Source organism: Anomaloglossus baeobatrachus, chromosome 11 (genome assembly GCF_048569485.1).
Source record: "Anomaloglossus baeobatrachus isolate aAnoBae1 chromosome 11, aAnoBae1.hap1, whole genome shotgun sequence".
In the NCBI taxonomy this organism is placed as follows: Eukaryota; Metazoa; Chordata; class Amphibia; order Anura; family Aromobatidae; genus Anomaloglossus; species Anomaloglossus baeobatrachus.
In genome coordinates this window covers 21,125,965-21,153,928 of record NC_134363.1, presented here as the reverse complement: position 1 = coordinate 21,153,928, position 27,964 = coordinate 21,125,965, and the positions used below count along the sequence as shown (strand labels likewise).

Genomic DNA, 27,964 nt, shown 5'->3' with positions numbered 1-27,964 from the left:
TGGATGGGTGGATGGATGGATGGAAGGATGGATGGATGGATAGAAGGGTGGATGGATGGATGGATGCACGAATGAATGGATGGATGGAAGGATGTATGGAAGGATGGATGGATGGATGGATGCATGAATGAATGGATGGATGGAAGGATGGATGGATGGATGGATGGATGGATGGATGGATGGAAGGATGGATGGATGGAAGGATGGATGGATGGAAGGATGGATGGATGGAAGGATGGATGGATGGAAGGATGGATGGAAGGATGGATGGATGGAAGGATGGATGGATGGAAGGATGGATGGATGGATGGATGGATGGATGGACGGACGATGGATGGATGGGTGGATGGATGGATGGATGCATGAATGAATGGATGGATGGATGGAAGGATGGATGGATGGATAGATGGGTGGATGGATGGATGGATGGGTGGATGGATGGATGCATGAATGAATGGATGGAAGGATGGATGGATGGATGGAAGGATGGATGGATGGAAGGAAGGATGGATGGATGCACGAATGAATGGATGGATGGAAGGATGGATGGATGGATGCATGAATGAATGGATGGATGGAAGGATGGATGGATGGATGGATGGATGGATGGATGGATGGATGGAAGGATGGATGGATGGATGGATGGAAGGATGGATGGATGGATGGAAGGATGGATGGATGGAAGGATGGATGGATGGATGGAAGGATGGATGGATGGAAGGATGGATGGAAGGATGGATGGGAGGATGGATGGATGGATGGATGGATGGATGGACGGACGATGGATGGATGGATGGATGGATGGATGGATGGATGGATGCATGAATGAATGGATGGATGGATGGAAGGATGGATGGATGGATAGATGGGTGGATGGATGGATGGGTGGATGGATGGATGCATGAATGAATGGATGGATGGAAGGATGGATGGATGGATGCATGAATGAATGGATGGATGGAAGGATGGATGGATGGAAGGATGGATGGAAGAATGGATAGATGGAAGGATGGATGGATGGACGGACGTACAGACGTACGTACGGACGGATGGATGGATGGATGGATGGATGGGTGGATGGATGGATGCATGAATGAATGAATGGATGGATGGATGGATGGATGGATGGATGGATGGATGGAAGGATGGAAGGATGGATAGATGGGTGGATGGATGTATGGATGGATGGATGGATGCATGAATAAATGGATGGATGGATGGATGGAAGGATGGATGGATGAAAGGATGGATGGATGGATGGATGGATGCATGAATAAATGGATGGATGGATGGATGGATGGATGCATGAATAAATGGATGGATGGATGGATGGATGGAAGGATGGATGGAAGGATGGATGGATGAAAGGATGGATGGATGGATGGATGGATGGATGCATGAATAAATGGATGGATGGATGGATGGAAGGATGGATGGAAGGATGGATGGATGAAAGGATGGATGGATGGATCGATGGATGGGTGGATGGATAGAAAGACAATAGTTAGATCTGTGATTCCTTCATGTTTTTTCCTCGTTCTTTCTCTTCTTGTGATACAATCTTTGTATGAATATTCTTAGGAGCGATCTCTGTTGTCACCAGAATTGTGTAAGTGGGAAGTTGAGCAAAACCCGGAGTTCAGACGTGCAACATCCTAAACTCCGCACACAGGACACGTGCAGTTCATGAGCAGAACTCCAGCAGCAGCAGTATATACTGACACAGAGGATGACTCTGACCCCATAGCGGACGGGTATACAGGGGCTGCCCACCACCGATACACTGTAACAAAAGTATCAGGATAGGAGACATCTGTGACACTGAAGTGTTTGGTCTGGGTGGGTTTTGCTTGCATTTAAAGGGAATCTGTCACCAGAGTTATCCCCCCCATCTGAGAGCAGCACAACGTAGGGGCAGAGACCCTGATTCCAGCGATGTGTCATTTACTGAGCTATTTGCTGTCTCCTCTGCTGCAGATCTAGCAGTTACAGTTAGGTCCAGAAATATTTGGACAGTGACACAAGTTTTGTTATTTTAGCTGTTTACAAAAACATGTTCAGAAATACAATTCTATAAATAATATGGGCTGAAAGTGCACACTCCCAGCTGCAATATGAGAGTTTTCACATCCAAATCGGAGAAAGGGTTTAGGAATCATAGCTCTGTAATGCATAGCCTCCTCTTTTTAAAGGGACCAAAAGTAATTGGACAAGGGACTCTAAGGGCTGCAATTAACTCTGAAGGCGTCTCCCTCGTTAACCTGTAATCAATGAAGTAGTTAAAAGGTCTGGGGTTGATTACAGGTGTGTGGTTTTGCATTTGGAAGCTGTTGCTGTGACCAGACAACATGCGGTCTAAGGAACTCTCAATTGAGGTGAAGCAGAACATCCTGAGGCTGAAAAAAAAGAAAAAATCCATCAGAGAGATAGCAGACATGCTTGGAGTAGCAAAATCAACAGTCGGGTACATTCTGAGAAAAAAGGAATTGACTGGTGAGCTTGGGAACTCAAAAAGGCCTGGGCGTCCACGGATGACAACAGTGGTGGATGATCGCCGCATACTTTCTTTGGTGAAGAAGAACCCGTTCACAACATCAACTGAAGTCCAGAACACTCTCAGTGAAGTAGGTGTATCTGTCTCTAAGTCAACAGTAAAGAGAAGACTCCATGAAAGTAAATACAAAGGGTTCACATCTAGATGCAAACCATTCATCAATTCCAAAAATAGACAGGCCAGAGTTACATTTGCTGAAAAACACCTCATGAAGCCAGCTCAGTTCTGGAAAAGTATTCTATGGACAGATGAGACAAAGATCAACCTGTACCAGAATGATGGGAAGAAAAAAGTTTGGAGAAGAAAGGGAACGGCACATGATCCAAGGCACACCACATCCTCTGTAAAACATGGTGGAGGCAACGTGATGGCATGGGCATGCATGGCTTTCAATGGCACTGGGTCACTTGTGTTTATTGATGACATAACAGCAGAGAAGAGTAGCCGGATGAATTCTGAAGTGTACCGGGATATACTTTCAGCCCAGATTCAGCCAAATGCCGCAAAGTTGATCGGACGGCGCTTCATAGTACAGATGGACAATGACCCCAAGCATACAGCCAAAGCTACCCAGGAGTTCATGAGTGCAAAAAAGTGGAACATTCTGCAATGGCCAAGTCAATCACCAGATCTTAACCCAATTGAGCATGCATTTCACTTGCTCAAATCCAGACTTAAGACGGAAAGACCCACAAACAAGCAAGACCTGAAGGCTGCGGCTGTAAAGGCCTGGCAAAGCATTAAGAAGGAGGAAACCCAGCGTTTGGTGATGTCCATGGGTTCCAGGCTTAAGGCAGTGATAGCCTCCAAAGGATTCGCAACAAAATATTGAAAATAAAAATATTTTGTTTGGGTTTGGTTTATTTGTCCAATTACTTTTGACCTCCTAAAATGTGGAGTGTTTGTAAAGAAATGTGACAATTCCTACAATTTCTATCAGATATTTTTGTTCAAACCTTCAAATTAAACGTTACAATCTGCACTTGAATTCTGTTGTAGAGGTTTCATTTCAAATCCAATGTGGTGGCATGCAGAGCCCAACTCGCGAAAATTGTGTCACTGGCCAAAGATTTCTGGACCTAACTGTATACAGAGCTCATAAATATGCTGGACTACCTGCAGCATGCCAAGTAGTCCTGCAATGATAATCTCCTGCTAATTAAACAACAACACTAAGCAGCCCAGTAAGTGACACATCGCTGGAATCAGGGTCTCTTCTCTTACGTCATGCTGCTCTCAGATTAGGTGGCATATACCTGGTGACAGATTCCCTTAAATCCGGCACCTCATATACAGCACATACGTTATATAACCCTTCGTGTATGATACAATGTAACAAAGTCTGATTCTATTTATTTATTTGTATAATCTGGCGGTGAATCACCTCCACAACCAATCAGATTAGAGGAAGTAGTGATAGAAAGTAACACATTGATCGAGGGTGAACTGTGGCACTGACCGGCTGTTATTAGCTCATCCTCACCTTGGATGGAGCAGAGCAGCACAGCGCCCCTCACTGTACAGTGGCCGCTGCCGGGTACTGCAGCTCATCTCTGGATGAAGAGTATGCTCAGAGTTCAGGTGCTTCCATCACTAGGGGTCCCAGAAATCAGACCCCACGATCAGCAAGATCCCCCCTATCATGTGGATAACTGCTGAAGTTTTGTTACTTTGTTTCCTTTCGGGACATTGTTGTAAAATCTTCTAAACTTCTTGTTGCTACAATAACGATTTCCCGTCCGGAGGGGAACCAGGACGGTTTAACGCCGGTGCTGCCCAAAATGGCGCAACTATTGCACAAACCGACAGTGTCCGGGGAGGGGGGGGATGGAGCTGCAGATATAATCCGACCCCACGTACTGTCCTGACTCCAGACAGCGGGGCGGCCGGAGACATCATGACCACATTAAGGTATTGTGCCCTTTACAGGGTTAAGCTCCACACTAGAGGCACAACAAATAACCAGGGGCCCCAAAACCTAACATAGAGCCCCAGAGGGAGGATGACAAAGGGCAGTGACTGAGGGGCTGTTACCCTGCGGAGCTTTAGTGTAGGACCCTAGTGGGGGCATTAATTATCCCACCAGTCCATGCTGCAATGTGGATGTCAGCCTCTAGGGGCACAATGTGGGGACCGTATATAGGGGTCGGGGAACTGTGGGGGCTGTATATAAGGGTGGAGGCACTGTGGGGGACATATATAAGGGTAGGGTCACTGTGGGGGCCATATATAGGGGTGGGGGCCGGAAATAGGGGTGGGGGCTGTATATAGGGGTGGGGCACTGTGGGACTGTATATAAGGGTGGAGGCACTTTCGGGGCTGTATATAAGGGTAGGGTCACTATGGGGCAGTATATAGGTGCGAGGGCACTGTGGGGGCCATATATAGGGGTGGGGCACTGTGGGAGTTGTATATAGGGGTGGGGGCACTGTGGTGGACCTTATATAGGGGTTAAGGTTATATATTGGGGTGGGTGCATTTTATAGGGGTGGAGGGCACTTTGGGGGTCATATATAGGGGTTAGGGCACTATTTTGGGCCTTATATAGGGGTGGAGGTCATATATAGGTGTGGAGGGGACTGTGGAGCCGTATATAGGGGTAATAGCTCTCAGTCCTCACCCTCCAATAACAACACATGGGGCAAAGATATTTACAGATTCCTTCAAATCCTCTTCTTACATGCTCAGCAGCATTAGATACACAGCTCAACAGCATTAGATACACAGCTCAGCAGACAGTATCACACAGGATAGGATTAGATACACAGCTCAGCAGACAGTATCACACAGGATGGGATTAGATACACAGCTCAGCAGACAGTATCACACAGGATAGGATTAGATACACAGCTCAGCAGACAGTATCACACAGGATGGGATTAGATACACAGCTCAGCAGACAGTATCACACAGGATAGGATTAGATACACAGCTCAGCAGACAGTATCACACAGGATGGGATTAGATACACAGCTCAGCAGACAGTATCACACAGGAGAGGATTAGATACACAGCTCAGCAGACAGTATCACACAGGAGAGGATTAGATACACAGCTCAGCAGACAGTATCACACAGGAGAGGATTAGATACACAGCTCAGCAGACAGTATCACACAGGAGAGGATTAGATACACAGCTCAGCAGACAGTATCACACAGGAGAGGATTAGATACACAGCTCAGCAGACAGTATCACACAGGATAGGATTAGATACACAGCTCAGCAGACAGTATCACACATGATATGATTAGATACACAGCTCAGCAGACAGTATCACACATGATAGGATTAGATACACAGCTCAGCAGACAGTATCACACAGGAGAGGATTAGATACACAGCTCAGCAGACAGTATCACACAGGAGAGGATTAGATACACAGCTCAGCAGACAGTATCACACAAGAGAGGATTAGATACACGGCTCAGCAGACAGTATCACACATGATAGAATTAGATACACAGCTCAGCAGACAGTATCACACAGGAGAGGATTAGATACACAGCTCAGCAGACAGTATCATACAGGATAGCATTAGATACACGGCTCAGCAGACAGTATCACACAGGAGAGGATTAGATACACAGCTCAGCAGACAGTATCACACAGGAGAGGATTAGATACACAGCTCAGCAGACAGTATCACACAGGAGAGGATTAGATACACAGCTCAGCAGACAGTATCACACAGGAGAGGATTAGCTACACAGCTCAGCAGACAGTATCACACAAGAGAGGATTAGATACACGGCTCAGCAGACAGTATCACACAGGATAGGATTAGATACACAGCTCAGCAGACAGTATCACACAGGATAGGATTAGATACACAGCTCAGCAGACAGTATCACGCAGGATAGGATTAGATACACAGCTCAGCAGACAGTATCACGCAGGAGAGGATTAGATACACAGTTCAGCAGACAGTATCACACGGGAGAGGATTAGATACACAGCTCAGCAGACTGTATCACACAGGAGAGGATTAGATACACAGCTCAGCAGACAGTATCACACAGGATAGGATTAGATACACAGCTCAGCAGACAGTATCACACAAGAGAGGATTAGATACACGGCTCAGCAGACAGTATCACACAGGATAGGATTAGATACACAGCTCAGCAGACAGTATCACACAGGAGAGGATTAGATACACAGCTCAGCAGACAATCACACAGGATAGGATTAGATACACAGCTCAGCAGACAGTATCACACAGGATAGGATTAGATACACAGCTCAGCAGACAGTATCACACAGGATAGGATTAGATATACAGCTCAGCAGACAGTATCACACAGGATAGGATTAGATATACAGCTCAGCAGACAGTATCACACAGGAGAGGATTAGATACACAGTTCAGCAGACAGTATCACACAGGATAGGATTAGATACACAGCTCAGCAGACAGTATGACACATGATGGGATTAGATACACAGCTCAGCAGACAGTATCACACAGGAGAGGATTAGATACACAGCTCAACAGACAGTATCACACAGGATAGGATTAGATACACAGCTCAGCAGACAGTATCACACAGGTTAGGATTAGATACACAGCTCTGCAGACAGTATCACACAGGAGAGGATTAGATACACATCTCAGCAGACAGTATCATACAGGAGAGGATTAGATACACAGCTCAGCAGACAGTATCACACAGGAGAGGATTAGATACACAGCTCAGCAGACAGCATCACACAGGAGAGGATTAGATACACATCTCAGCAGACAGTATCACACAGGAGAGGATTAGATACACAGCTCAGCAGACATTATCACACAGGAGAGGATTAGATACACAGCTCAGCACACAGTATCACACAGGAGAGGATTAGATACACAGCTCAGCAGACAGTATCACACAGGAGAGGATTAGATACACAGCTCAGCAGACAGTATCACACAGGATAGGATTAGATACACAGCTCAGCAGACAGTATCACACAGGAGAGGATTAGATACACGGCTCAGCAGACAGTATCACACAGGAGAGGATTAGATACACGGCTCAGCAGATAGTATCACACAGGAGAGGATTAGATACACGGCTCAGCAGACAGTATCACACAGGAGAGGATTAGATACATGGCTCAGCAGACAGTATCACACAGGAGAGGATTAGATACACAGCTCAGCAGACAGTATCACACAGGAGAGGATTAGATACACGGCTCAGCAGACAGTATCACACAGGGGAGGATTAGATACACAGCTCTGCAGACAGTATCACACAGGGGAGGATTAGATACACAGCTCTGCAGACAGTATCACACAGGGGAGGATTAGATACACAGCTCAGCAGACAGTATCACACATAATAGATGTAGCCAGCTTGATAAACTGTATATTATTTTTTGGTTTAGATCTACTGGATCAGAAGACAGTATCATACATATTGAGCTTAGATACACCAGGTCAGTAGGAAGTTTCACACACAATAGTATTAGATACATCAGTTAGGTGGTACCATATCCCTGCATGACACTCTGGTTGACAGTTGTTTGTCCTTTGCTCTTTTGTAGCCCTTCTATGTCCTATGGGTTGAGACTGTCGGTGGGGGTGCTGCTTGCGGTCAGTAATTTGTTCCTCCTCATCGCTATATCCACAAATCGTTGGGCCGACACTGTAACTGGGGACTATGCCGGCATCTGGAAAATCTGCAACACACAATTCTGCGTAGCCCACGCAGATATTAGTAAGTTATCAGGAGGAACTGTAAATCTGAGACACAAATGGTTTCGCCATTCTACAGCTTCAGCAGGGGTTATCACAATTGTCACCTAGTGATGAGAATGGTTTGTCCAACTGGTGTCCATACAAGAGCAGCGATTGTCAGACTCACTGACCCTTTTTCTTGCCTTCTGACCCAACACATGTCAGCCCTCACTGACCCTTCTTCTTCCCTTTTGACCCACTGCATGCCGGCCCTCACTTACCCTTTTTCTTCCCTTTTGACCCACTGCATGCCAGCCCTTACTGACCCTTTTTCTTCCCTTTAGACCCACTGCATGTCGGTACTCAACCCTTTTCTCCCTTTTGATCCACTGCATGTTGGCCCTCACTTACCCTTTTTCTTTCATTTTGACCAACTGCCTGTTGGCTCTTACTTACCCTTTTTCTTCCCTTTTGACCCACTGCATGCCGGTTCTCACTGATCTTTCTTCTTCCCTTTTGACTCACTGCATGTTGGCCCTCACTGACCCTTTTTCTTCCCTTCTGACCCATTGCATGCCAGCTCTCACTTACCCTTTTTCATCCATTTTGACCCACTGCATGCCAGTACTCACTTACCCTATTTCTCCCTTTTGACCCACTGCATGTTGGCCCTCACTTACCCTTTTTCTTCCATTTTGACCCACTGCCTGTTGGCTCTTACTTACCCTTTTTCTTCCCTTTTGACCCACTGCATGCCGTTTCCCACTGATCTTTCTTCTTCCCTTTTGACCCACTGCCTGTTGACTCTCACTTAGCCTTTTTCTTCACTTCTGACCCACTGCATGTTGGCCCTCAGTGACTTTTTTTTCCCTCACATTGCCACAAGTATATAATATGCATAGGTCCCGCCAGAATCTGACTAGAGGGTGGCGGCCTCACTGAGTGTACTGTGCAAGGCTGGAAAAAGTCGTCAGATTGTGGCCAGGAGTCTGCATATCTTGTACTCGCGGCCACGTGACCGCCATTCCCAGCTCTGACCTCGGAGAATCCTCATAGTGCACAGTGCATGCAATGTGGAGATTCACAGGAGTACAATCACATAGTCACTGCAGACTTGTCATTTTAGACAGGACAACCCATTTAAGGCAGATAGGAGACAGCCAGTATCTTATATACAGCTATCTCACCGGTATCCTGCCTGTCTCTTGTGTCTCCTGGCTCACTTAGGTCTACTGCCTGTCTCTCTCTCAAGTCTCTTGCCTGTCTCTTGTATCCTGCCTGTCTCTTGTATCCTGCCTGTCTCTTGTATCCTGCCTGTCTCTTGTATCCTGCCTATCTCTTGTATCCTGCCTGTCTCTTGTATCCTGCCTGTCTCTTGTATCCTGCCTGTCTCTTGTATCCTGCCTGTCTCTTGTATCCTGCCTGTCTCTTGTATCCTGCCTATCTCTTGTATCCTGCCTATCTCTTGTATCCTGCCTATCTCTTGTATCCTGCCTATCTCTTGTATCCTGCCTGTCTCTTGTATCCTGCCTGTCTCTTGTATCCTGCCTGTCTCTTGTATCCTGCCTGTCTCTTGTATCCTGCCTGTCTCTTGTATCCTGCCTGTCTCTTGTATCCTGCCTGTCTCTTGTATCCTGCCTGTCTCTTGTATCCTGCTTGTCTCCTGTATCCTGCCTGTCTCCTGTATCCTGCCTGTCTCTTGTATCCTGCCTGTCTCTTGTATCCTGCCTGTCTCCTGTATCCTGCCTGTCTCTTGTATCCTGCCTGTCTCCTGTATCCTGCCTGTCTCTTGTATCCTGCCTGTCTCTTGTATCCTGCCTGTCTCTTGTATCCTGCCTGTCTCTTGTATCCTGCCTGTCTCTTGTATCCTGCCTGTCTCTTGTATCCTGCCTGTCTCTTGTATCCTGCCTGTCTCTTGTATCCTGCCTGTCTCTTGTATCCTGCCTGTCTCTTGTATCCTGCCTGTCTCTTGTATCCTGCCTGTCTCTTGTATCCTGCCTATCTCTTGTATCCTGCCTGTCTCTTGTATCCTGCCTGTCTCTTGTATCCTGCCTATCTCTTGTATCCTGCCTGTCTCTTGTATCCTGCCTGTCTCTTGTATCCTGCCTGTCTCTTGTATCCTGCCTGTCTCTTGTATCCTGCCTGTCTCTTGTATCCTGCCTATCTCTTGTATCCTGCCTGTCTCTTGTATCCTGCCTGTCTCTTGTATCCTGCCTGTCTCTTGTATCCTGCCTGTCTCCTGTATCCTGCCTGTCTCTTGTATCCTGCCTATCTCTTGTATCCTGCCTGTCTCTTGTATCCTGCCTGTCTCTTGTATCCTGCCTATCTCTTGTATCCTGCCTGTCTCTTGTATCCTGCCTGTCTCTTGTATCCTGCCTATCTCTTGTATCCTGCCTGTCTCTTGTATCCTGCCTGTCTCTTGTATCCTGCCTATCTCTTGTATCCTGCCTATCTGTCACGCTCCCGGTGTCCCAGCAGCCCTCCTTACCCACTGAGCCGGTTCCTGCATCGCACCACCGCTCCATACCCACTGATCCACTCCACGTGTCCACCGGTCATGGCTGCCGCTCCCGCTCGTGCTCTCCTGTGTCCTGCTCCTGGTCTCATGAGTCTGACTCTGAGTATTAGCCTCATGCCTCTGTATAGGACCAGGCCGCGCCCACTCTCCTGGTTTTATGGACCCAGCACACCTGAAGCAGGATGTGACATACGGCTGTGCTGGATATATAAGACTGGCCTTTCCATAGGGGCGTTGCCTGATCAACGTGTCTGGAAGCTTTGTCTTTTGAGCTAGGTGCTCAGGCCCCCTGGTGCCGTGTCCTGTAGACTTCTTGTCTTTGCTCCCTGGTACCTGTGCCTGTTTCCTTACCGTCCTGAAGAACTCTGTGACTCTGCTGACCTGGTTATACCTGTCCCGGCCACGCCAGTGCTCCGGCTGCCGTGTACCCTGCCCCCCGGTGGGATACTCGGTCCAGTGGATCCACCTCCTGGGCCCATCCGTCCTCCCGGTCCTGACAGTTTGATCAGGCCATGGATCCCGCTGGAGCACAAACATCGGAGCTGGCCGAACTACGCCAGGAACTGGTGCAACAGCGTGACACCTTACACCGGATGCTGAAATTCCTGGCGTCCATGGACCACCGGTTATATACACTGCAGACCGCTGCCTCGTCTGAGTCCACGCAGCAACCAGTCTCCGGCTCCGAACCAGTTTCCGCCACGGCCTCGCAACTTCGCCTCGCTGCTCCGCCTCGCTATGCAGGGGATCCCAAGTCCTGCCGCGGCTTCTTGAATCAGTGCTCCCTGCATTTCAAGTTGCTTCCTCATTTGTTTGTCTCAGACCAGGCTAAAGTGTCATTCCTGATGTCACACTTGGAAGGCGAAGCTCTAGCCTGGATTAACCCCCTGTGGGAGAATGAGGATCCAATGACCACTAACATCCGGGAATTCTTGCACGCTTTCCGAAGTACATTCGATGAACCCGGACGTACCACCACAGTGACCTCTTCGCTCCTCCGGCTACGCCAAGGGACCCTGACCGTCGGCCAATACGCCATCCAGTTCCGCACGCTCGCCTCTGAGCTGGGCTGGAACAATGAGGCCTTGACGGCGGCCTTTTGGGAAGGACTCTCTGGCCGCGTCAAAGACGAGCTTGCTGGCCGTGACGTTCCACGCACCTTGGACGCTTTAATATCCTTAGCCACCCGGATTGACCTCCGTTTCCAGGAGCGAACCAAAGAGGTATTCCGGGAGAAGCGACCACCCCGTCACGCCTTGTCCCCGCAGAGGCCTACCGCTCCTTTGCACCTGCCTTCCTGTGACATGTTTCCGGAACCCATGCAAATTGACCGACTGAACCAAGCCAAGCAACGCCGTGCAGAACGGCTCGCCCTGGGCCTGTGCTTCTATTGTGGAGACGGGTCACACATGCTTCGGACATGCCCTGAGAAACCTGGTAGACCCCAGGCCCAAGGGATGGTGGGAACCGCTACCCTTGGCACCGGAATCCCCTCCGTTCCACTTACACAGACTGTCCAGGTGACGACGAAGAAGACCAGGTTCACAGCAGAGGCCCACATCGATTCTGGGGCAGCGGCTAATTTCATACACCAGTCTGCAGTGGACCGATACCAGATACCTGTGATCCCGCTTGCCAAGCCCCTCTGGTTCGCCTCCGTGGACGGCAAACTGCTATACGAACCTGTCCGATATACCACTGAACCAGTGAGACTCCAGGTTGGCCCTTTGCATACTGAGACCATCACCTTCTATGTGATCCCGAGGATGGCTCCTGAGCTCCTGTTGGGCCTACCCTGGCTTCAACTCCATGACCCTGCCATTAGTTGGCACTCTGGCGCTATTACTCGCTGGGGGTCCTTGTGTCATGACCACTGCCTACAGCCCGTTCCTCGGCCCCTGTCACCTGAGCCTGCTATGCCGCCGGAAGAAGAAAAGGCGACGACGCAGTCCAGCGGTGTACCACAGCTCCTGGCACTTGTGCCTGTGGTGCCACCGGACCCAGAAGCAGAGTCGACGCAGTTCAGCGTCGTTCCACCATCCCTGGCACTTGAGACTTTGGTGCCCCCTGCTACAGAGGATGACACACTATCCTGTACCCGGTCCGAGACGCCCGAACCGGTCGCCCACGACTCCAGTCCTGCTTCTGACTGTCTTCCCCTATCCGTTGCCTCCGTTGCCGCTGACTTGGGTTCTCCGATACGGGACATAGTGGCCATGAAAACGGTCCGGGGTAGGCAGTCCTTCCTGGTCGATTGGGTGGATTGCGGTCCCGAGGCTCGGTCCTGGTTGTCCCGGAAGTACGTTGCTGCCCCTCTTCGGCGCGCCTACATGTCCCGGCCGCGGGGAGGGGGGCTTCAAGGGGGGGGTACTGTCACGCTCCCGGTGTCCCAGCAGCCCTCCTTACCCACTGAGCCGGTTCCTGCATCGCACCACCGCTCCATACCCACTGATCCACTCCACGTGTCCACCGGTCATGGCTGCCGCTCCCGCTCGTGCTCTCCTGTGTCCTGCTCCTGGTCTCATGAGTCTGACTCTGAGTATGAGCCTCAGGCCCTGTATAGGACCAGGCCGCGCCCACTCTCCTGGTTTTATGGACCCAGCACACCTGAAGCAGGATGTGACATACGGCTGTGCTGGATATATAAGACTGGCCCTTCCATAGGGGCGTTGCCTGATCAACGTGTCTGGAAGCTTTGTCTTTTGAGCTAGGTGCTCAGGCCCCCTGGTGCCGTGTCCTGTAGACTTCTTGTCTTTGCTATCGGGTACCTGTGCCTGTTTCCTTACCGTCCTGAAGAACTCTGTGACTCTGCTGACCTGGTTATACCTGTCCCTGCCACGCCAGTGCTCCGGCTGCCGTGTACCCTGCCCCCCGGTGGGATACTCGGTCCAGTGGATCCACCTCCTGGGCCCATCAGTCCTCCCGGTCCTGACACTATCTCTTGTATCCTGCCTGTCTCTTGTATCCTGCCTATCTCTTGTATCCTGCCTATCTCTTGTATCCTGCCTATCTCTTGTATCCTGCCTATCTCTTGTATCCTGCCTATCTCTTGTATCCTGCCTATCTCTTGTATCCTGCCTGTCTCTTGTATCCTGCCTGTCTCTTGTATCCTGCCTGTCTCTTGTATCCTGCCTGTCTCTTGTATCCTGCCTGTCTCTTGTATCCTGCCTGTCTCTTGTATCCTGCCTGTCTCTTGTATCCTGCCTGTCTCTTGTATCCTGCCTGTCTCTTGTATCCTGCCTGTCTCTTGTATCCTGCCTGTCTCTCTGGTCACTTTCTCAGGTCTCCTGCATTTTTACTGCTTGGATCCAATTTCTGATACTCAGCTCCTAGCTACAGTGCTTGGCTCCTGTATCATCTGCTCGGCTCCTGGCTCCTTTCCTCAGTTCCTCTGCTCGGCTCCTGGTTCTGATGCTCGGCTCCTGACTCCATTGCCTGATTCCTCTGCCTGGCTCTTGGCTCCACGGCTCGGCTCTCCTGATAGCGACAGGCCACAATGAGGACTTTTGCACCTAAGTAGCCTGCAGTCAGTGCTCACTACTGTCTTTCAGGAGGCAGCACAGTCAGTGTTCAGCATGTTCTCTCGGAGGCGGCACAGTCAGCGCTCAGTGCTGTCTCTCGGGGGGCGGCACAGTCAGCACTCAGCGCTGTCCCTCGGGGGAGGTACAGTCAGGGCTCAGCGCTGTCCCTCTGGGGCGGCACAGTCAGCACTCAGTGCTGTTCCTCAGGGGTGGCACAGTCAGCGCTCAGTGCTGTCTCTCGGGGGTGGCAGAGTCAGCACTCAGCGCTGTCTCTCGGGGGCGGCAGAGTCAGTGCTCAGCGCTGTCCCTCAGGGGCGGCACAGACTGTGCTCAGTGCTGTCCCTCGGGGGCGGCACAGTCAGTGCTCAGTACTGTCCCTCGGGGGCGGCACAGTCAGCACTCAGCGCTGTCCCTCGGGGGTAGCACAGTCAGTGCTCAGCGCTGTCCCACCCCTGATCTTGCCGTCCTTACATAATAATGTCTTTTTGCTTCCTCACGCAGTTCACGCCAAGATTTTCCTAATTGTCTTCCTCATATTTAACATATTGACCTGCGGCGTCGTTATTCTCACCCTCTGGGGAAAAGAAGAGGACAGCAAGAAGATCATCGGGAAAACCAGTCTCTTCAATGGTAAGAACAAGCAGTGATATGGGCGATATATACAGAGAGAGAGCTATAACATGAGCACTGTGTGTATACAGCTATAACATGAGCACTGTGTGTATACAGCTATAACATGAGCACTGTGTGTATACAGCTATAACATGAGCACTGTGTATACAGCTATAACATGAGCACTGTGTGTATACAGCTATAACATGAGCACTGTGTGTATACAGCTATAACATGAGCACTGTGTGTATACAGCTATAACATGAGCACTGTGTGTATACAGCTATAACATGAGCACTGTGTATACAGCTATAACATGAGCACTGTGTGTATACAGCTATAACATGAGCACTGTGTGTATACAGCTATAACATGAGCACTGTGTGTATACAGCTATAACATGAGCACTGTGTATACAGCTATAACATGAGCACTGTGTGTATACAGCTATAACATGAGCACTGTGTGTATACAGCTATAACATGAGCACTGTGTGTATACAGCTATAACATGAGCACTGTGTGTATACAGCTATAACATGAGCACTGTGTGTATACAGCTATAACATGAGCACTGTGTGTATACAGCTATAACATGAGCACTGTGTGTATACAGCTATAACATGAGCACTGTGTGTATACAGCTATAACATGAGCACTGTGTGTATACAGCTATAACATGAGCACTGTGTGTATACAGCTATAACATGAGCACTGTGTGTATACAGCTATAACATGAGCACTGTGTGTATACAGCTATAACATGAGCACTGTGTGTATACAGCTATAACATGAGCACTGTGTGTATACAGCTATAACATGAGCACTGTGTGTATACAGCTATAACATGAGCACTGTGTGTATACAGCTATAACATGAGCACTGTGTGTATACAGCTATAACATGAGCACTGTGTGTATACAGCTATAACATGAGCACTGTGTGTATACAGCTATAACATGAGCACTGTGTGTATACAGCTATAACATGAGCACTGTGTGTATACAGCTATAACATGAGCACTGTGTATACAGCTATAACATGAGCACTGTGTGTATACAGCTATAACATGAGCACTGTGTGTATACAGCTATAACATGAGCACTGTGTGTATACAGCTATAACATGAGCACTGTGTGTATACAGCTATAACATGAGCACTGTGTGTATACAGCTATAACATGAGCACTGTGTGTATACAGCTATAACATGAGCACTGTGTGTATACAGCTATAACATGAGCACTGTGTGTATACAGCTATAACATGAGCACTGTGTGTATACAGCTATAACATGAGCACTGTGTGTATACAGCTATAACATGAGCACTGTGTGTATACAGCTATAACATGAGCACTGTGTGTATACAGCTATAACATGAGCACTGTGTGTATACAGCTATAACATGAGCACTGTGTGTATACAGCTATAACATGAGCACTGTGTGTATACAGCTATAACATGAGCACTGTGTGTATACAGCTATAACATGAGCACTGTGTGTATACAGCTATAACATGAGCACTGTGTGTATACAGCTATAACATGAGCACTGTGTGTATACAGCTATAACATGAGCACTGTGTGTATACAGCTATAACATGAGCACTGTGTGTATACAGCTATAACATGAGCACTGTGTGTATACAGCTATAACATGAGCACTGTGTGTATACAGCTATAACATGAGCACTGTGTGTATACAGCTATAACATGAGCACTGTGTGTATACAGCTATAACATGAGCACTGTGTATACAGCTATAACATGAGCACTGTGTATACAGCTATAACATGAGCACTGTGTATACAGCTATAACACGAGCACTGTGTATATACAGCTATAGCATGAGCACTGTGTATACAGCTATAACATGAGCACTGTGTATATACAGCTATAACATGAGCACTGTGTATATACAGCTATAACATGAGCACTGTGTATACAGCTATAACATGAGCACTGTGTAGTGACGGGCGTCTTTCTGCCTCCAGCACTGTTGGGCATTGCCGGGATGGTTTCTGCCACAGTCTTCTTCGTGTTGGCCACGAACCGCAGACACATCCTGTACGGCCTCCCGCTGGGCTGGCTGGCCACGGGGCTGGTGGTCACCGCTGGTAAGTTTTATGAATGCCCTTTTCTTTCGGACCCCCCCCCCCCTCCCGCCACGCTGCTTATGGCCGATCTTTGTCCTCCGCAGGTATCGTGAGTCTGGTTCATGCCGTTCTGGAACCGGACAAACCTTCCACCAACTTACAAAACTTACTACAGGGCAAAACCGACCCGCCGCCTCCATATCCGGGAACCCAGGCTGCGCCAACCGACGCCGCGCCAACCAGCATCATAGTGTCTTAAAGGGGAGTTCCACTTCTACAAACTTTATACCTGGGGCAGATGTCACTCATTTAAAGGGACATTTTGTCCAAAAATATTCCTCGTACCAAACTCCCCATCAGTGGAGCGCTGGGAAGCATCATGTGACCTCCTAAACTTTACCGGGTTTTGTTTATATCTGTGATATCAAACTCGGATAGGTTATTAAATTATTTTAATGGCTTAAAAATTTTCTAAACAAAAACATTACAATAAAAATAACGTTTTGTTTTGCCTGCAGTCACCACTAGAGGGAGCTTTGGAGGTTAACGCATACAGTTTACTCCTGAGCTCCCCCTAGTGGTGACTGGAGGAAAAACAAATGTTATTCTTAGCTTACACAGAGGAGTTTGAGCTCTATATCAGTAAAGTGTTGACCATAATACACAAATGTGTGTTGAGTCAGCAATTAATTATTTACTATTTAATTAATTTTCAATTATGTCTCTTAATAACAATATAAATATTATTGTTAGTTCAAAATATATATAAGGAGTTTGTAAATCTTTTTTTTTCTTAAACAATAAAGCCTTTTTTTATAATATTATTCGATGCATTTATTATTATTATTATTATTATTATTATTATTATTACTACACACATTTATAATTAGTATTAATTTTATTATTAATATACACATTTTATTATTAAACACATTTATTATTATTAATTATTATTATTGAATGATGCTAATAATAATAATAATTATTATTATTTTTATTATTACACACATTCCTACATTCTTATTTAAAACATTCTTATTGTACATATTTTATTATTATTATTATTACACACGTGACAATTACATTTATTTCTATTATTATTATTATTATTATTATTCCATTATTGTTATTATTTAACTCATTTATGATTATTATTATTACTACTTCACAAATGTATTTTATTTATTATTATTATTATTTATTATTATTATTATTATTATTATTAATACTATTATTATTAATATTATTATTCATTGTATTCCTTATAATAATAATATTAATTATTATTATTACACACAAATATTATTATTATAATTATTATTACACACATTTATTATTAATAATTATTATAAAAACAAACCTTTAATATTTGTATAATTAGTTTTATTATTATGATTATTATTATTTCTATTACAAACATTTAATGATTACACACATTAATATTATTATTAATAATAATAATAATGCACACATTTTTTTTATTATTATTATTATTAATAATTATTATTGTTATTATTATAACAACACACATTTATCATTATTATTACTACACACATTTTATTATTATTATTATTATTATTATTATTATTCCTACACACTTATTATTTCATATATTATTACAAGATGTATTTTTTATTTTTATTATTATTATTATTATTATTATTATTATTATTATTATTATTATTATTATTATTATTATTATTATTACTACACAGATTTATCCAATCTGTGTGGGAAGTCCTTACTATAATCTTAATTTTTCTCCTGGAGAAGAATACAAGTATCAGAGCAATTACTGTCAGAAAAACTGATAAACCGCATCATACAGGTCACAGAGAATGCTACAAATATTTCTGCATCTTTAAATCCTTCTTCTAAGCTCCACCCTGTATGATCCTCAGGGCAGCATGGTGGCTCAGTGGTTAGCACTGCAGTCTTGCAATTCTGGGGTCCTGGGTTCAATTCCCACCAAGGACACTATCTACAAGGAGTTTGTATGTTCTCCCCGTGTTTGTGTGGGTTTCCTCCGTGTTCTCCGGTTTCCTCCCACACTCCAAAGACATACAGATAGGGACTCTAGATTGTGAGCCCCAATGGGGACAGTGTTGCTGATGTATGTAAAGCGCTGTGGAATTAATAGCGTTAAATAAAAATAAAGATGTATTTATTTTTTATCCTCAGGGGCGGAGTTACTGCTAATACACTGAAGTTTCATAAAGGGCAAAAATCAAATAAATTATTGTCACTGAATCTGATCCACTGTCAGGAGATAAAGATTTCTAATCCCTTAAATCCCTTTGTCCCTTTACTCTCATATGATCCTCAGGGGTGGGCTTTTAGATCCCAACTAAATTTTATCAAGGGCAAAAATCTGAATTTTTTTTGTCAGTAAATCTGAGCTGATACATGATGTCATGTCAGGGTCCTAGCGTGATATGCAGATTTCTGATTCCTTACATCCCCGTGTCATGCTCCACCTCCACATACTTGGGGGCGGGGCTACTGCATCCACAATTAAGTTTTATACAGGGCAAAAGTCTTGGTAATTACTGTCAGTGACTGTGAGACTTTGTGTTATATCAGTGGTTGAAGAATGACACATGTATTTCTGCTTCTTTAAATCACTGCACCATGTTCCTCAGGGGCGGGGCTACTACAGCCACAAATAAAGGGAACCTGCTGTCAGAAAATTAATAAAATCTCTCACTGCAGAGGTGGAGCATGGCTCAAAATATTTCCACTTTTTAAAATCTCTGTGGTGATATGTTAAACCTCCTGTGATCCTCAGGGGCAGGGCTAGTACAACCACAATTATGTTACAAAGAGGGAAATTAAAAAAAAACAAAAAACCCTGATACACTGTATCAATGTAGAGGCAGAGCATGATGAAAATATTTCCATTTTTATATATCCCTGTGATATGTTCAACCTATTGTGATCCTCAGGGGCGGGGCTACTACAACCACATTGTTACACAGAAAGAAATTACTATAAAAAAACTTCATACACTGTATCCTTGTAGAGGCAAAGCATGACCCAAAATATTTCCTTTTTTATTTCTGTGCTCTGCTCTAACTATTATGGTCCTCGGGGGCGGGGCTACTGCAACTACAATTATATTTCATAGAGGGAAATTACTATAAAAAAAACTGATACACCGAGTTCTTGTGCTATGCTTAACCTATTATGATCCTCAGGGGCGGGGCTACAAGAACCACAACTATGTTCCATAGAGAAATTCTGCTCTATTATGATCCTCGGGGGTGGGGCTACTACAACTACACTTATATTTCATAGAGGGAAATTACTATAAAAAAAACCCTGATACACTGAGTTCTTGTGCTAAGCTCAACTTATTATGATCCTCAGGGGCGGGGCTACAATAACTGCAATTGTTTCATAGAGGGAAATTACTATAGAAATCTGATACACTGTATCACTGTGGAGGCAGAGAATGGCCCAAAATATCTCCATTTTTTTATTTCTGTGCTATGTTCAACCTACTGTGATCCTCAGGGGCGGAGCTACTACAATTATGTTTCATAGAGGTTAATTACTATAATGAACGGACACCGAGTTCTTCTGCTATGCTTAACCTATTATGATCCTCAGGTTTTGGAGATTTTGCCCAGAATACGCCGCACTCAGTGTCATCAATGCTCGGCTCTGGTTGGAGATGTTTTATTTTGAAGATCTGTCATGTCACACAGAAAAGATTCACACCAGATATGATCCGCACCAGCCAAAAACTGCTTCCAAATCCCGTAACAAAGGTTACCCCCCCACCCCCACCCCGAAATAAGAAGAGTTCCCCACTGGAAGACTTTTAAACAGTTTCCTAATTAAGATCTGTTTCTGGGAAAGCTGGGTGGAAAGCAATATAGTTGTATTTATTGGTTCCCATTGGGGTTGTCACCTAGCTTTTCCAGATTCCTGCAAGGTAAATAAACCACCTCTTTTCAAAATTCCTCCAGAAAAAAAGCAAAATTGTTATTCAGGGGCCTGGGAAAGCTGGGTAGAAAGCAATATGTTCATCTTTATTAGTTTCCATTGGGATTGTCACCTGGGTTTCCCAGATTCCTGCCTGATACATAAAACACCATGTCTCCATATTGCTCCATAAAAAGCCAAAATTGTCATTCAGGGGCCTGGGAAAGTTGGGTGAATAGCAATATGATCGCATTTATTGGTTCCCATTGGGGTTGTCCCCTAGCTTTCCCAGAGTTCTGCATGGTAAATAAACCACCTCTTCTCAATATTGCTCCATTAAAAGGCAAAATTGTCAATCAGGGGCCTGGGAAAGCTGGGTGGAAAGCAATATGGTCACATTTATTGGTTCACATTGCGTTGTCACCTAGCTTTCCCAGATTTCTGAAAGGTAAATAAACCACCTCTTCTCAATATTGCTTCATTAAAAGGCAAAATTGTCAATCAGGAACCAGGGAAAGCTGAGTGGAAAGCAATATGATTGCATTTATTGGTTCCCATTGGGGTTGTCACCTAGCTTTCCCAGAATCCTGGAAGGTAAATAAACCACCTCTTCTCAATATTGTTCCATTAAAAAGAAAAATTATCAGTCAGGGGCCAGGGAAAGCTGGGTGGAAAGCATTATGATAGCATTTATTGGTTCCCATTGGGTTGTCACCTAGCTTTCCCAGATTCCTGCATGGCAAATAAACCACCTCTTCTCAATATTGCTCCATAAAAAGGCAAAATTGTCCTTCAGGAACCAGGGAAAGCTGGGTGAAAATAGTGTAATTATTGGTTGTCACTTCTGATAATTTATAAAAGAAGGTTACAACATAAAATGATCACCCAGCTTTACCATAAAAACCGAAAGGCATGACTGCCACTTACTTAGGAGACTGGAAAAGCTGGATAACGCCGCCTGTATAAACTGTAACAGATATAATGGCTGTCACCCAGCTTTCCCAGAAACATAGAAAACTGAAAAAAACAGCTAAAAAGAGTGTACGACAAAGTGATAGGTATAACACCCAGCTTTCCTAGACTCCTGAAGAGAAATAGAAATGTGGAAGCTTTACAGGTTTGCCATTCAGGAGACTAGGAAAGATGGGTGACAACCCAATGAGAGCTTTAAAAGCTGAATATTCTTCTCACCCAGCTTTCTCGGAAACCAAAGAAAAATAATACACAGACATGTTCCTTTTGTTCTTATCAGTGAATTAAGACCTGACCCCGATTCTGTGGATCAGGCCCCGTGTATATATATATATATATATATATATATATATATATATATATATATGTATATATATATATATATATATATATATATATATATATATGTATATATATATATATATATATATATATATATATATATATATACAGTTAAATGAAGAAGTTTGGGCACCCCTATTAATGGTAACCTTTTTTCTTTATAACAATTTGGGTTTTTGCTATTTCAGTGTCATATATCTAATAACTGATGGACTGAGTAATATTTCTGGATTGAAATGAGGTTTATTGTACTAACAGAAAATGTGCAATCCGCATTTAAATATAATTTGACCGGTGCAAAAGTATGGGCACCCTTATCGATTTCTTGTTTTGAACACTCCTAACTACTTTTTACTGACTTACTAAAGCACTAAATTGGTTTTGTAGCCTCATTGAGCTTTGCACTTCATAGGCAGGTGTATCCAATCATGAGAAAAGGTATTTAAGGTGGCCACTTGCAAGTTGTTCTCCTATTTGAATCTCCTATGAAGAGTGGCATCATGGGCTCCTCAAAACAACTCTCAAATGATCTGAAAACAAAGATTATTCAACATAGTTGTTCAGGGGAAGGTACAAAAAGTTGTCTCAGAGATTTAAACTGTCAGTTTCCACTGTGAGGACCATAGTAAGGAAATGGAAGAACACAGGTACAGTTCTTGTTAAGCGCAGAAGTGGCAGGCCAAGAAAAATATCAGAAAGGCAGAGAAGAAGAATGGTGAGAACAGTAAAGGACAATCCACAGACCACCTCCAAAGACCTGCAGGATCATCTTGCTGCAGATGGTGTCAATGTGCATCGGTCAACAATACAGTGCACGTTGCACAAGGAGAAGCTGTATGGGAGAGTGATGCGAAAGAAGCCGTTTCTGCAAGCACGCCACAAACAGAGTCACCTGAGGTATGCAAAAGCACATTTGGACAAGCCAGTTACATTTTGGAAGAAGGTCCTGTGGACTGATGAAACAAAGATTGAGTTGTTTGGTCATACAAAAAGGCGTTATGCATGGAGGCAAAAAGACACGACATTCCAAGAAAAGCACTTGCTACCCACAGTAAAATTTGGTGGAGGTTCCATCATGCTTTGGGGCTGTGTGGCCAATGCCGGCACCGGGAATCTTGTTAAAGTTGAGGGTCGCATGGATTCAACTCAGTATCAGCAGATTGTTGACAATAATGTGCAAGAATCAGTGACGAAGTTGAAGTTACGCAGGGGATGGATATTTCAGCAAGACAATGATCCAAAACACCGCTCCAAATCTACTCAGGCATTCATGCAGAGGAACAATTACAATGTTCTGGAATGGCCATCCCAGTCCCCAGACCTGAATATCATTAAAAATCTGTGGGATGATGTGAAGCGGCTGTCCATGCTCGGCGACCATCAAACTTAACTGAACTGGAATTGTTTTGTAAACAGGAATGGTCAAATATACCTTCATCCAGGATCCAGGAACTCATTAAAAGCTACAGGAAGCGACTAGAGGCTGTGATTTCTGCAAAAGGAGGATCTACAAAATATTAATGTCACTTATGTTGAGGTGCCCATACTTTTGCACTGGTCAAATTTTGTTTAAATGCGGATTGCACATTTTCTGTTAGTACAATAAACCTCATTTCAATCCAGAAATATTACTCAGTCCATCAGTTATTAGATATATGAAACTGAAATAGCAAAAACCCAAATTGCTATAAAGAAAAAAGGTTAACATTAAGAGGGGTGCCCAAACTTTTTCATATGACTGTATATGCAGCCTAGCCTTGTCGCCATCTTGTCATCGTTCCAGAAGACGCGGAGAAACATTTACTGAACATCATCCCATAAAATTGTCTTTATTATTATCCAGATATTAGCGGGGTCCAGTGGCTCTCCGACATTCGTGCATCCGATAGGCGCACATGTAAAAAATCCCTGCAAACAGAGGATAGCGGTGAGAAGAGCGGCGCAGGGCGGAACTTTACCAACACATCCATTGTACTGCACCTATACATCACCTCTTACCTGCAAAAAAAGTCATCAGCAAAGCAACCCAGCCCAATATATAGGACCAGGAGAAACGCCAATCGCCAAACCGCTTCCCCAGGAAATTCACTGTTACTCCAGTGTAGATTGCCATAGCCAACAACACAAAGAGGGCTGAGAAGAGAAAAGATATAAAAATATAATACTGCCCCTATGTACAAGAATATAACTACTATAATACTGCCCCCTATGTACAAGAATATAACTACTATAATACTGCCCCTATATACAAGAATATAACTACTATAATACTGCCCCTATGTACAAGAATATAACTACTATAATACTGCCCCCTATGTACAAGAATATAACTACTATAATGCTGCCCCCTATGTACAAGAATATAACTACTATAATACTGCCCCTATGTACAAGAATATAACTACTATAATACTGCCCCCTATGTACAAGAATATAACTACTATAATACTGCTCCTATATACAAGAATATAACTACTATAATACTGCCCCCTATGTACAAGAATATAACTACTATAATACTGCCCCTGTGTACAAGAATATAACTACTATAATACTGCCCCCTATGTACAAGAATATAACTACTATAATACTGCCCCTATGTACAAGAATATAACTACTATAATACTGCCCCTATGTACAAGAATATAACTACTATAATACTGCTCCCTATGTACAAGAATATAACTACTATAATACTGCTCCTATATACAAGAATATAACTACTATAATACTGCCCCTATATACAAGAATATAACTACTATAATACTGCCCCCTATGTACAAGAATATAACTACTATAATACTGCCCCCTATGAACAAGAATATAACTACTATAATACTGCCCCTATATACAAGAATATAACTACTATAATACTGCCCCCTATGTACAAGAATATAACTACTATAATACTGCCCCTATGTACAAGAATATAACTACTATAATACTGCCCCTATGTACAAGAATATAACTACTATAATACTGCCACTATGTACAAGAATATAACTACTATAATACTGCCCCTATGTACAAGAATATAACTACTATAATACTGCCCCCTATGTATAAGAATATAACTACTATAATACTGCCCCTATGTACAAGAATATACCTACTATAATACTGCCCCCTATGTACAAGAATATAACTACTATAATACTGCTCCTATGTACAAGAATATAACTACTATAATACTGCCCCTATGTAAAGAATATAACTACTATAATACTGCTCCTATGTACAAGAATATAACTACTATAATACTGCCCCTATGTACAAGAATATAACTACTATAATACTGCCCCCTATGTACAAGAATATAACTACTATAATGCTGCCCCCTATATACAAGAATATAACTACTGTAATACTGCCCCTATGTACAAGAATATAACTACTATAATACTGCCCCTATGTACAAGAATATAACTACTATAATACTGCTCCTATGTACAAGAATATAACTACTATAATACCGCCCCTATGTACAAGAATATAACTACTATAATACTGCTCCTATGTACAAGAATATAACTACTATAATACTGCCCCTATGTACAAGAATATAACTACTATAATACCGCCCCTATGTACAAGAATATAACTACTATAATACTGCCCCCTATGTATAAGAATATAACTACTATAATACTGCCCCTATGTACAAGAATATAACTACTATAATACTGCCCCTATGTACAAGAATATAACTACTATAATACTGCCCCTATGTACAAGAATATAACTACTATAATACTGCCCCTATGTACAAGAATATAACTACTATAATACTACCCTTATGTATAAGAATATAACTACTATAATACTGCCCCTATGTACAAGAATATAACTACTATAATACTGCTCCTATGTACAAGAATATAACTACTATAATACTGCCCCTATGTACAAGAATATAACTACTATAATACTGCCCCTATGTACAAGAATATAACTACTATAATACTGCCCCTATGTACAAGAATATAACTACTATAATACTGATCCTATGTACAAGAATATAACTACTATAATACTGCCCCAATGTACAAGAATATAACTACTATAATACTGCCCCTATGTGCAAGAATATAACTACTATAATACTGCCCCCTATGTACAAGAATATAACTACTATAATACCGCCCCTATGTATAAGAATATAACTACTATAATACTGCCCCTATGTACAAGAATATAACTACTATAATACTGCTCCCTATGTACAAGAATATAACTACTATAATACTGCCCCCTATGTACAAGAATATAACTACTATAATACTGCCCCCTATATACAAGAATATAACTACTATAATACTGCCCCTATATACAAGAATATAACTACTATAATACTGCCCCCTATATACAAGTATATAACTACTATAATACTGCCCCTATATACAAGAATATAACTACTATAATACTGCCCCTATATACAAGAATATAACTACTATAATACTGCCCCCTATGTACTAGAATATAACTACTATAATACTGCCCCTATGTACAAGAATATAACTACTATAATACCGCCCCTATGTACAAGAATATAACTACTATAACACTGCCCCTATGTACAAGAATATAACTACTATAATACTGCCCCCTATGTACAAGAATATAACTACTATAATACTGCTCCTATGTACAAGAATATAACTACTATAATACTGCTCCTATGTACAAGAATATAACCACTATAATACTGCCCCTATGTACAAGAATATAACTACTATAATACCGCCCCTATGTACAAGAATATAACTACTATAATACTGCTCCTATGTACAAGAATATAACTACTATAATACTGCCCCCTATGTACAGGGATATAACTACTATAATATGGCTCTATATGGACTGAAGTTACTTTTTTACTCACTGGAGATGAAGAACATGATGCCTGCAGCAAATGACCTGTTAAACCTCTGGAACGTAGAGAAATGTGCAAAGGACAAGATCCCGGCGATGATCCCAGCAAAGCAGGACAGTGTGGACAGGATCATGAAGGCTCGCGTGGCATTCCAATACGCTGCAAGAAAAAACACAAACCCTGTATTATAATCCAGGGGCAGGGGTCACCTCTGCTGGGCTTGTGCCTATACAGAGAAGCCAATCTGATCAGGCAGAGATGCAGTGTAAAGCATGGTGGAGAGATAAAACAGTAAGCTGATTTTCTGATCAGACAGGACATGGATATTTACTAATACTGGGATCTCATTTTACAAGCTATAGTCATGGCTACCTACCGATGCTCTCCACCTGCAAGTAGCATTTTCCGGTCACACAATATCTCCACAGTCCTTGGTGCGCGAACGTCCCGGACAGTCGATACTGCATCCAGTAGTCTGTGGCGGTGGAAACGACTAAGAGGATGTTACCCACGCAGGCGCAGAAGAGGCCTCCACCCATGAAACTGTACATCCCGACGGCAGAAGATGTCTGAGAAGAGGACAGGTGGGACATAAGAAGAAGACTTTTATAGGATTGTCTGATAATCCTTCGTGGATTCTCGAAGGAAAATTGCGGAGACTTGTCCGAGAGTCGGATCAAAATCGGCAATGGTGGTCAATGGTTCCGTGAAAAAAAATCGGATGACATCCGAGTGCGGTCTGGACTGTCCGAATGTGCGGTTCGGACTGTCTGAATGTGTGGTCCGGACTTGCGAATGTGCGGTCCGGACTGTCCGAATTTGCAGTCCAGACTGTCCGAATGTGCGGTCTGAACTGTCTAAATGTGCCGTCCGGACTA

The 27,964-nt window shown here is 43.8% G+C and overlaps 2 protein-coding genes across 2 annotated transcripts; one reads left to right on the top strand and one right to left on the bottom strand.

The window, feature by feature from the left end:
• The first annotated feature begins 4,451 nt into the window (after window positions 1–4,451).
• Window positions 4,452–17,728, top strand: LOC142255727 (uncharacterized). The gene is made up of 6 exons (XM_075327183.1): window positions 4,452–4,465; window positions 7,932–7,982; window positions 8,091–8,263; window positions 14,764–14,892; window positions 16,868–16,990; window positions 17,074–17,728. Exons 1-6 carry the CDS (start codon window positions 4,452–4,454, stop codon window positions 17,226–17,228), a joined length of 645 nt encoding a protein of 214 aa, XP_075183298.1. The 3' UTR covers window positions 17,229–17,728.
• Window positions 17,729–24,059: 6,331 nt separating this feature from the next.
• LOC142256220 (lens fiber membrane intrinsic protein-like) lies at window positions 24,060–27,637 on the bottom strand. The gene is made up of 4 exons (XM_075327792.1): window positions 27,463–27,637; window positions 27,096–27,245; window positions 24,212–24,346; window positions 24,060–24,121 (listed from the first exon to the last, which is right to left on the bottom strand). Exons 1-4 carry the CDS (start codon window positions 27,635–27,637, stop codon window positions 24,060–24,062), a joined length of 522 nt encoding a protein of 173 aa, XP_075183907.1.
• Window positions 27,638–27,964: the final 327 nt, after the last annotated feature.

Bases quoted from the DNA above. Each gene is read 5' to 3' on its own strand.
- LOC142255727 (XM_075327183.1), top strand. The intron at 7,983-8,090 runs GTCAGTAGGAAG...GCTCTTTTGTAG, and splicing joins ATTGAGCTTAGATACACCAG to CCCTTCTATGTCCTATGGGT. The intron at 16,991-17,073 runs GTAAGTTTTATG...TGTCCTCCGCAG, and splicing joins GGGGCTGGTGGTCACCGCTG to GTATCGTGAGTCTGGTTCAT.
- LOC142256220 (XM_075327792.1), bottom strand. From the start codon at position 27,637: ATGTACAGTTTCATGGGTGGAGGCCTCTTCTGCGCCTGCGTGGGTAAC. The intron at 27,246-27,462 runs GTAGGTAGCCAT...TTTTTCTTGCAG, and splicing joins CTTGCAGGTGGAGAGCATCG to CGTATTGGAATGCCACGCGA. The intron at 24,122-24,211 runs GTAAGAGGTGAT...CTCTGTTTGCAG, and splicing joins GCTGATGACTTTTTTTGCAG to GGATTTTTTACATGTGCGCC.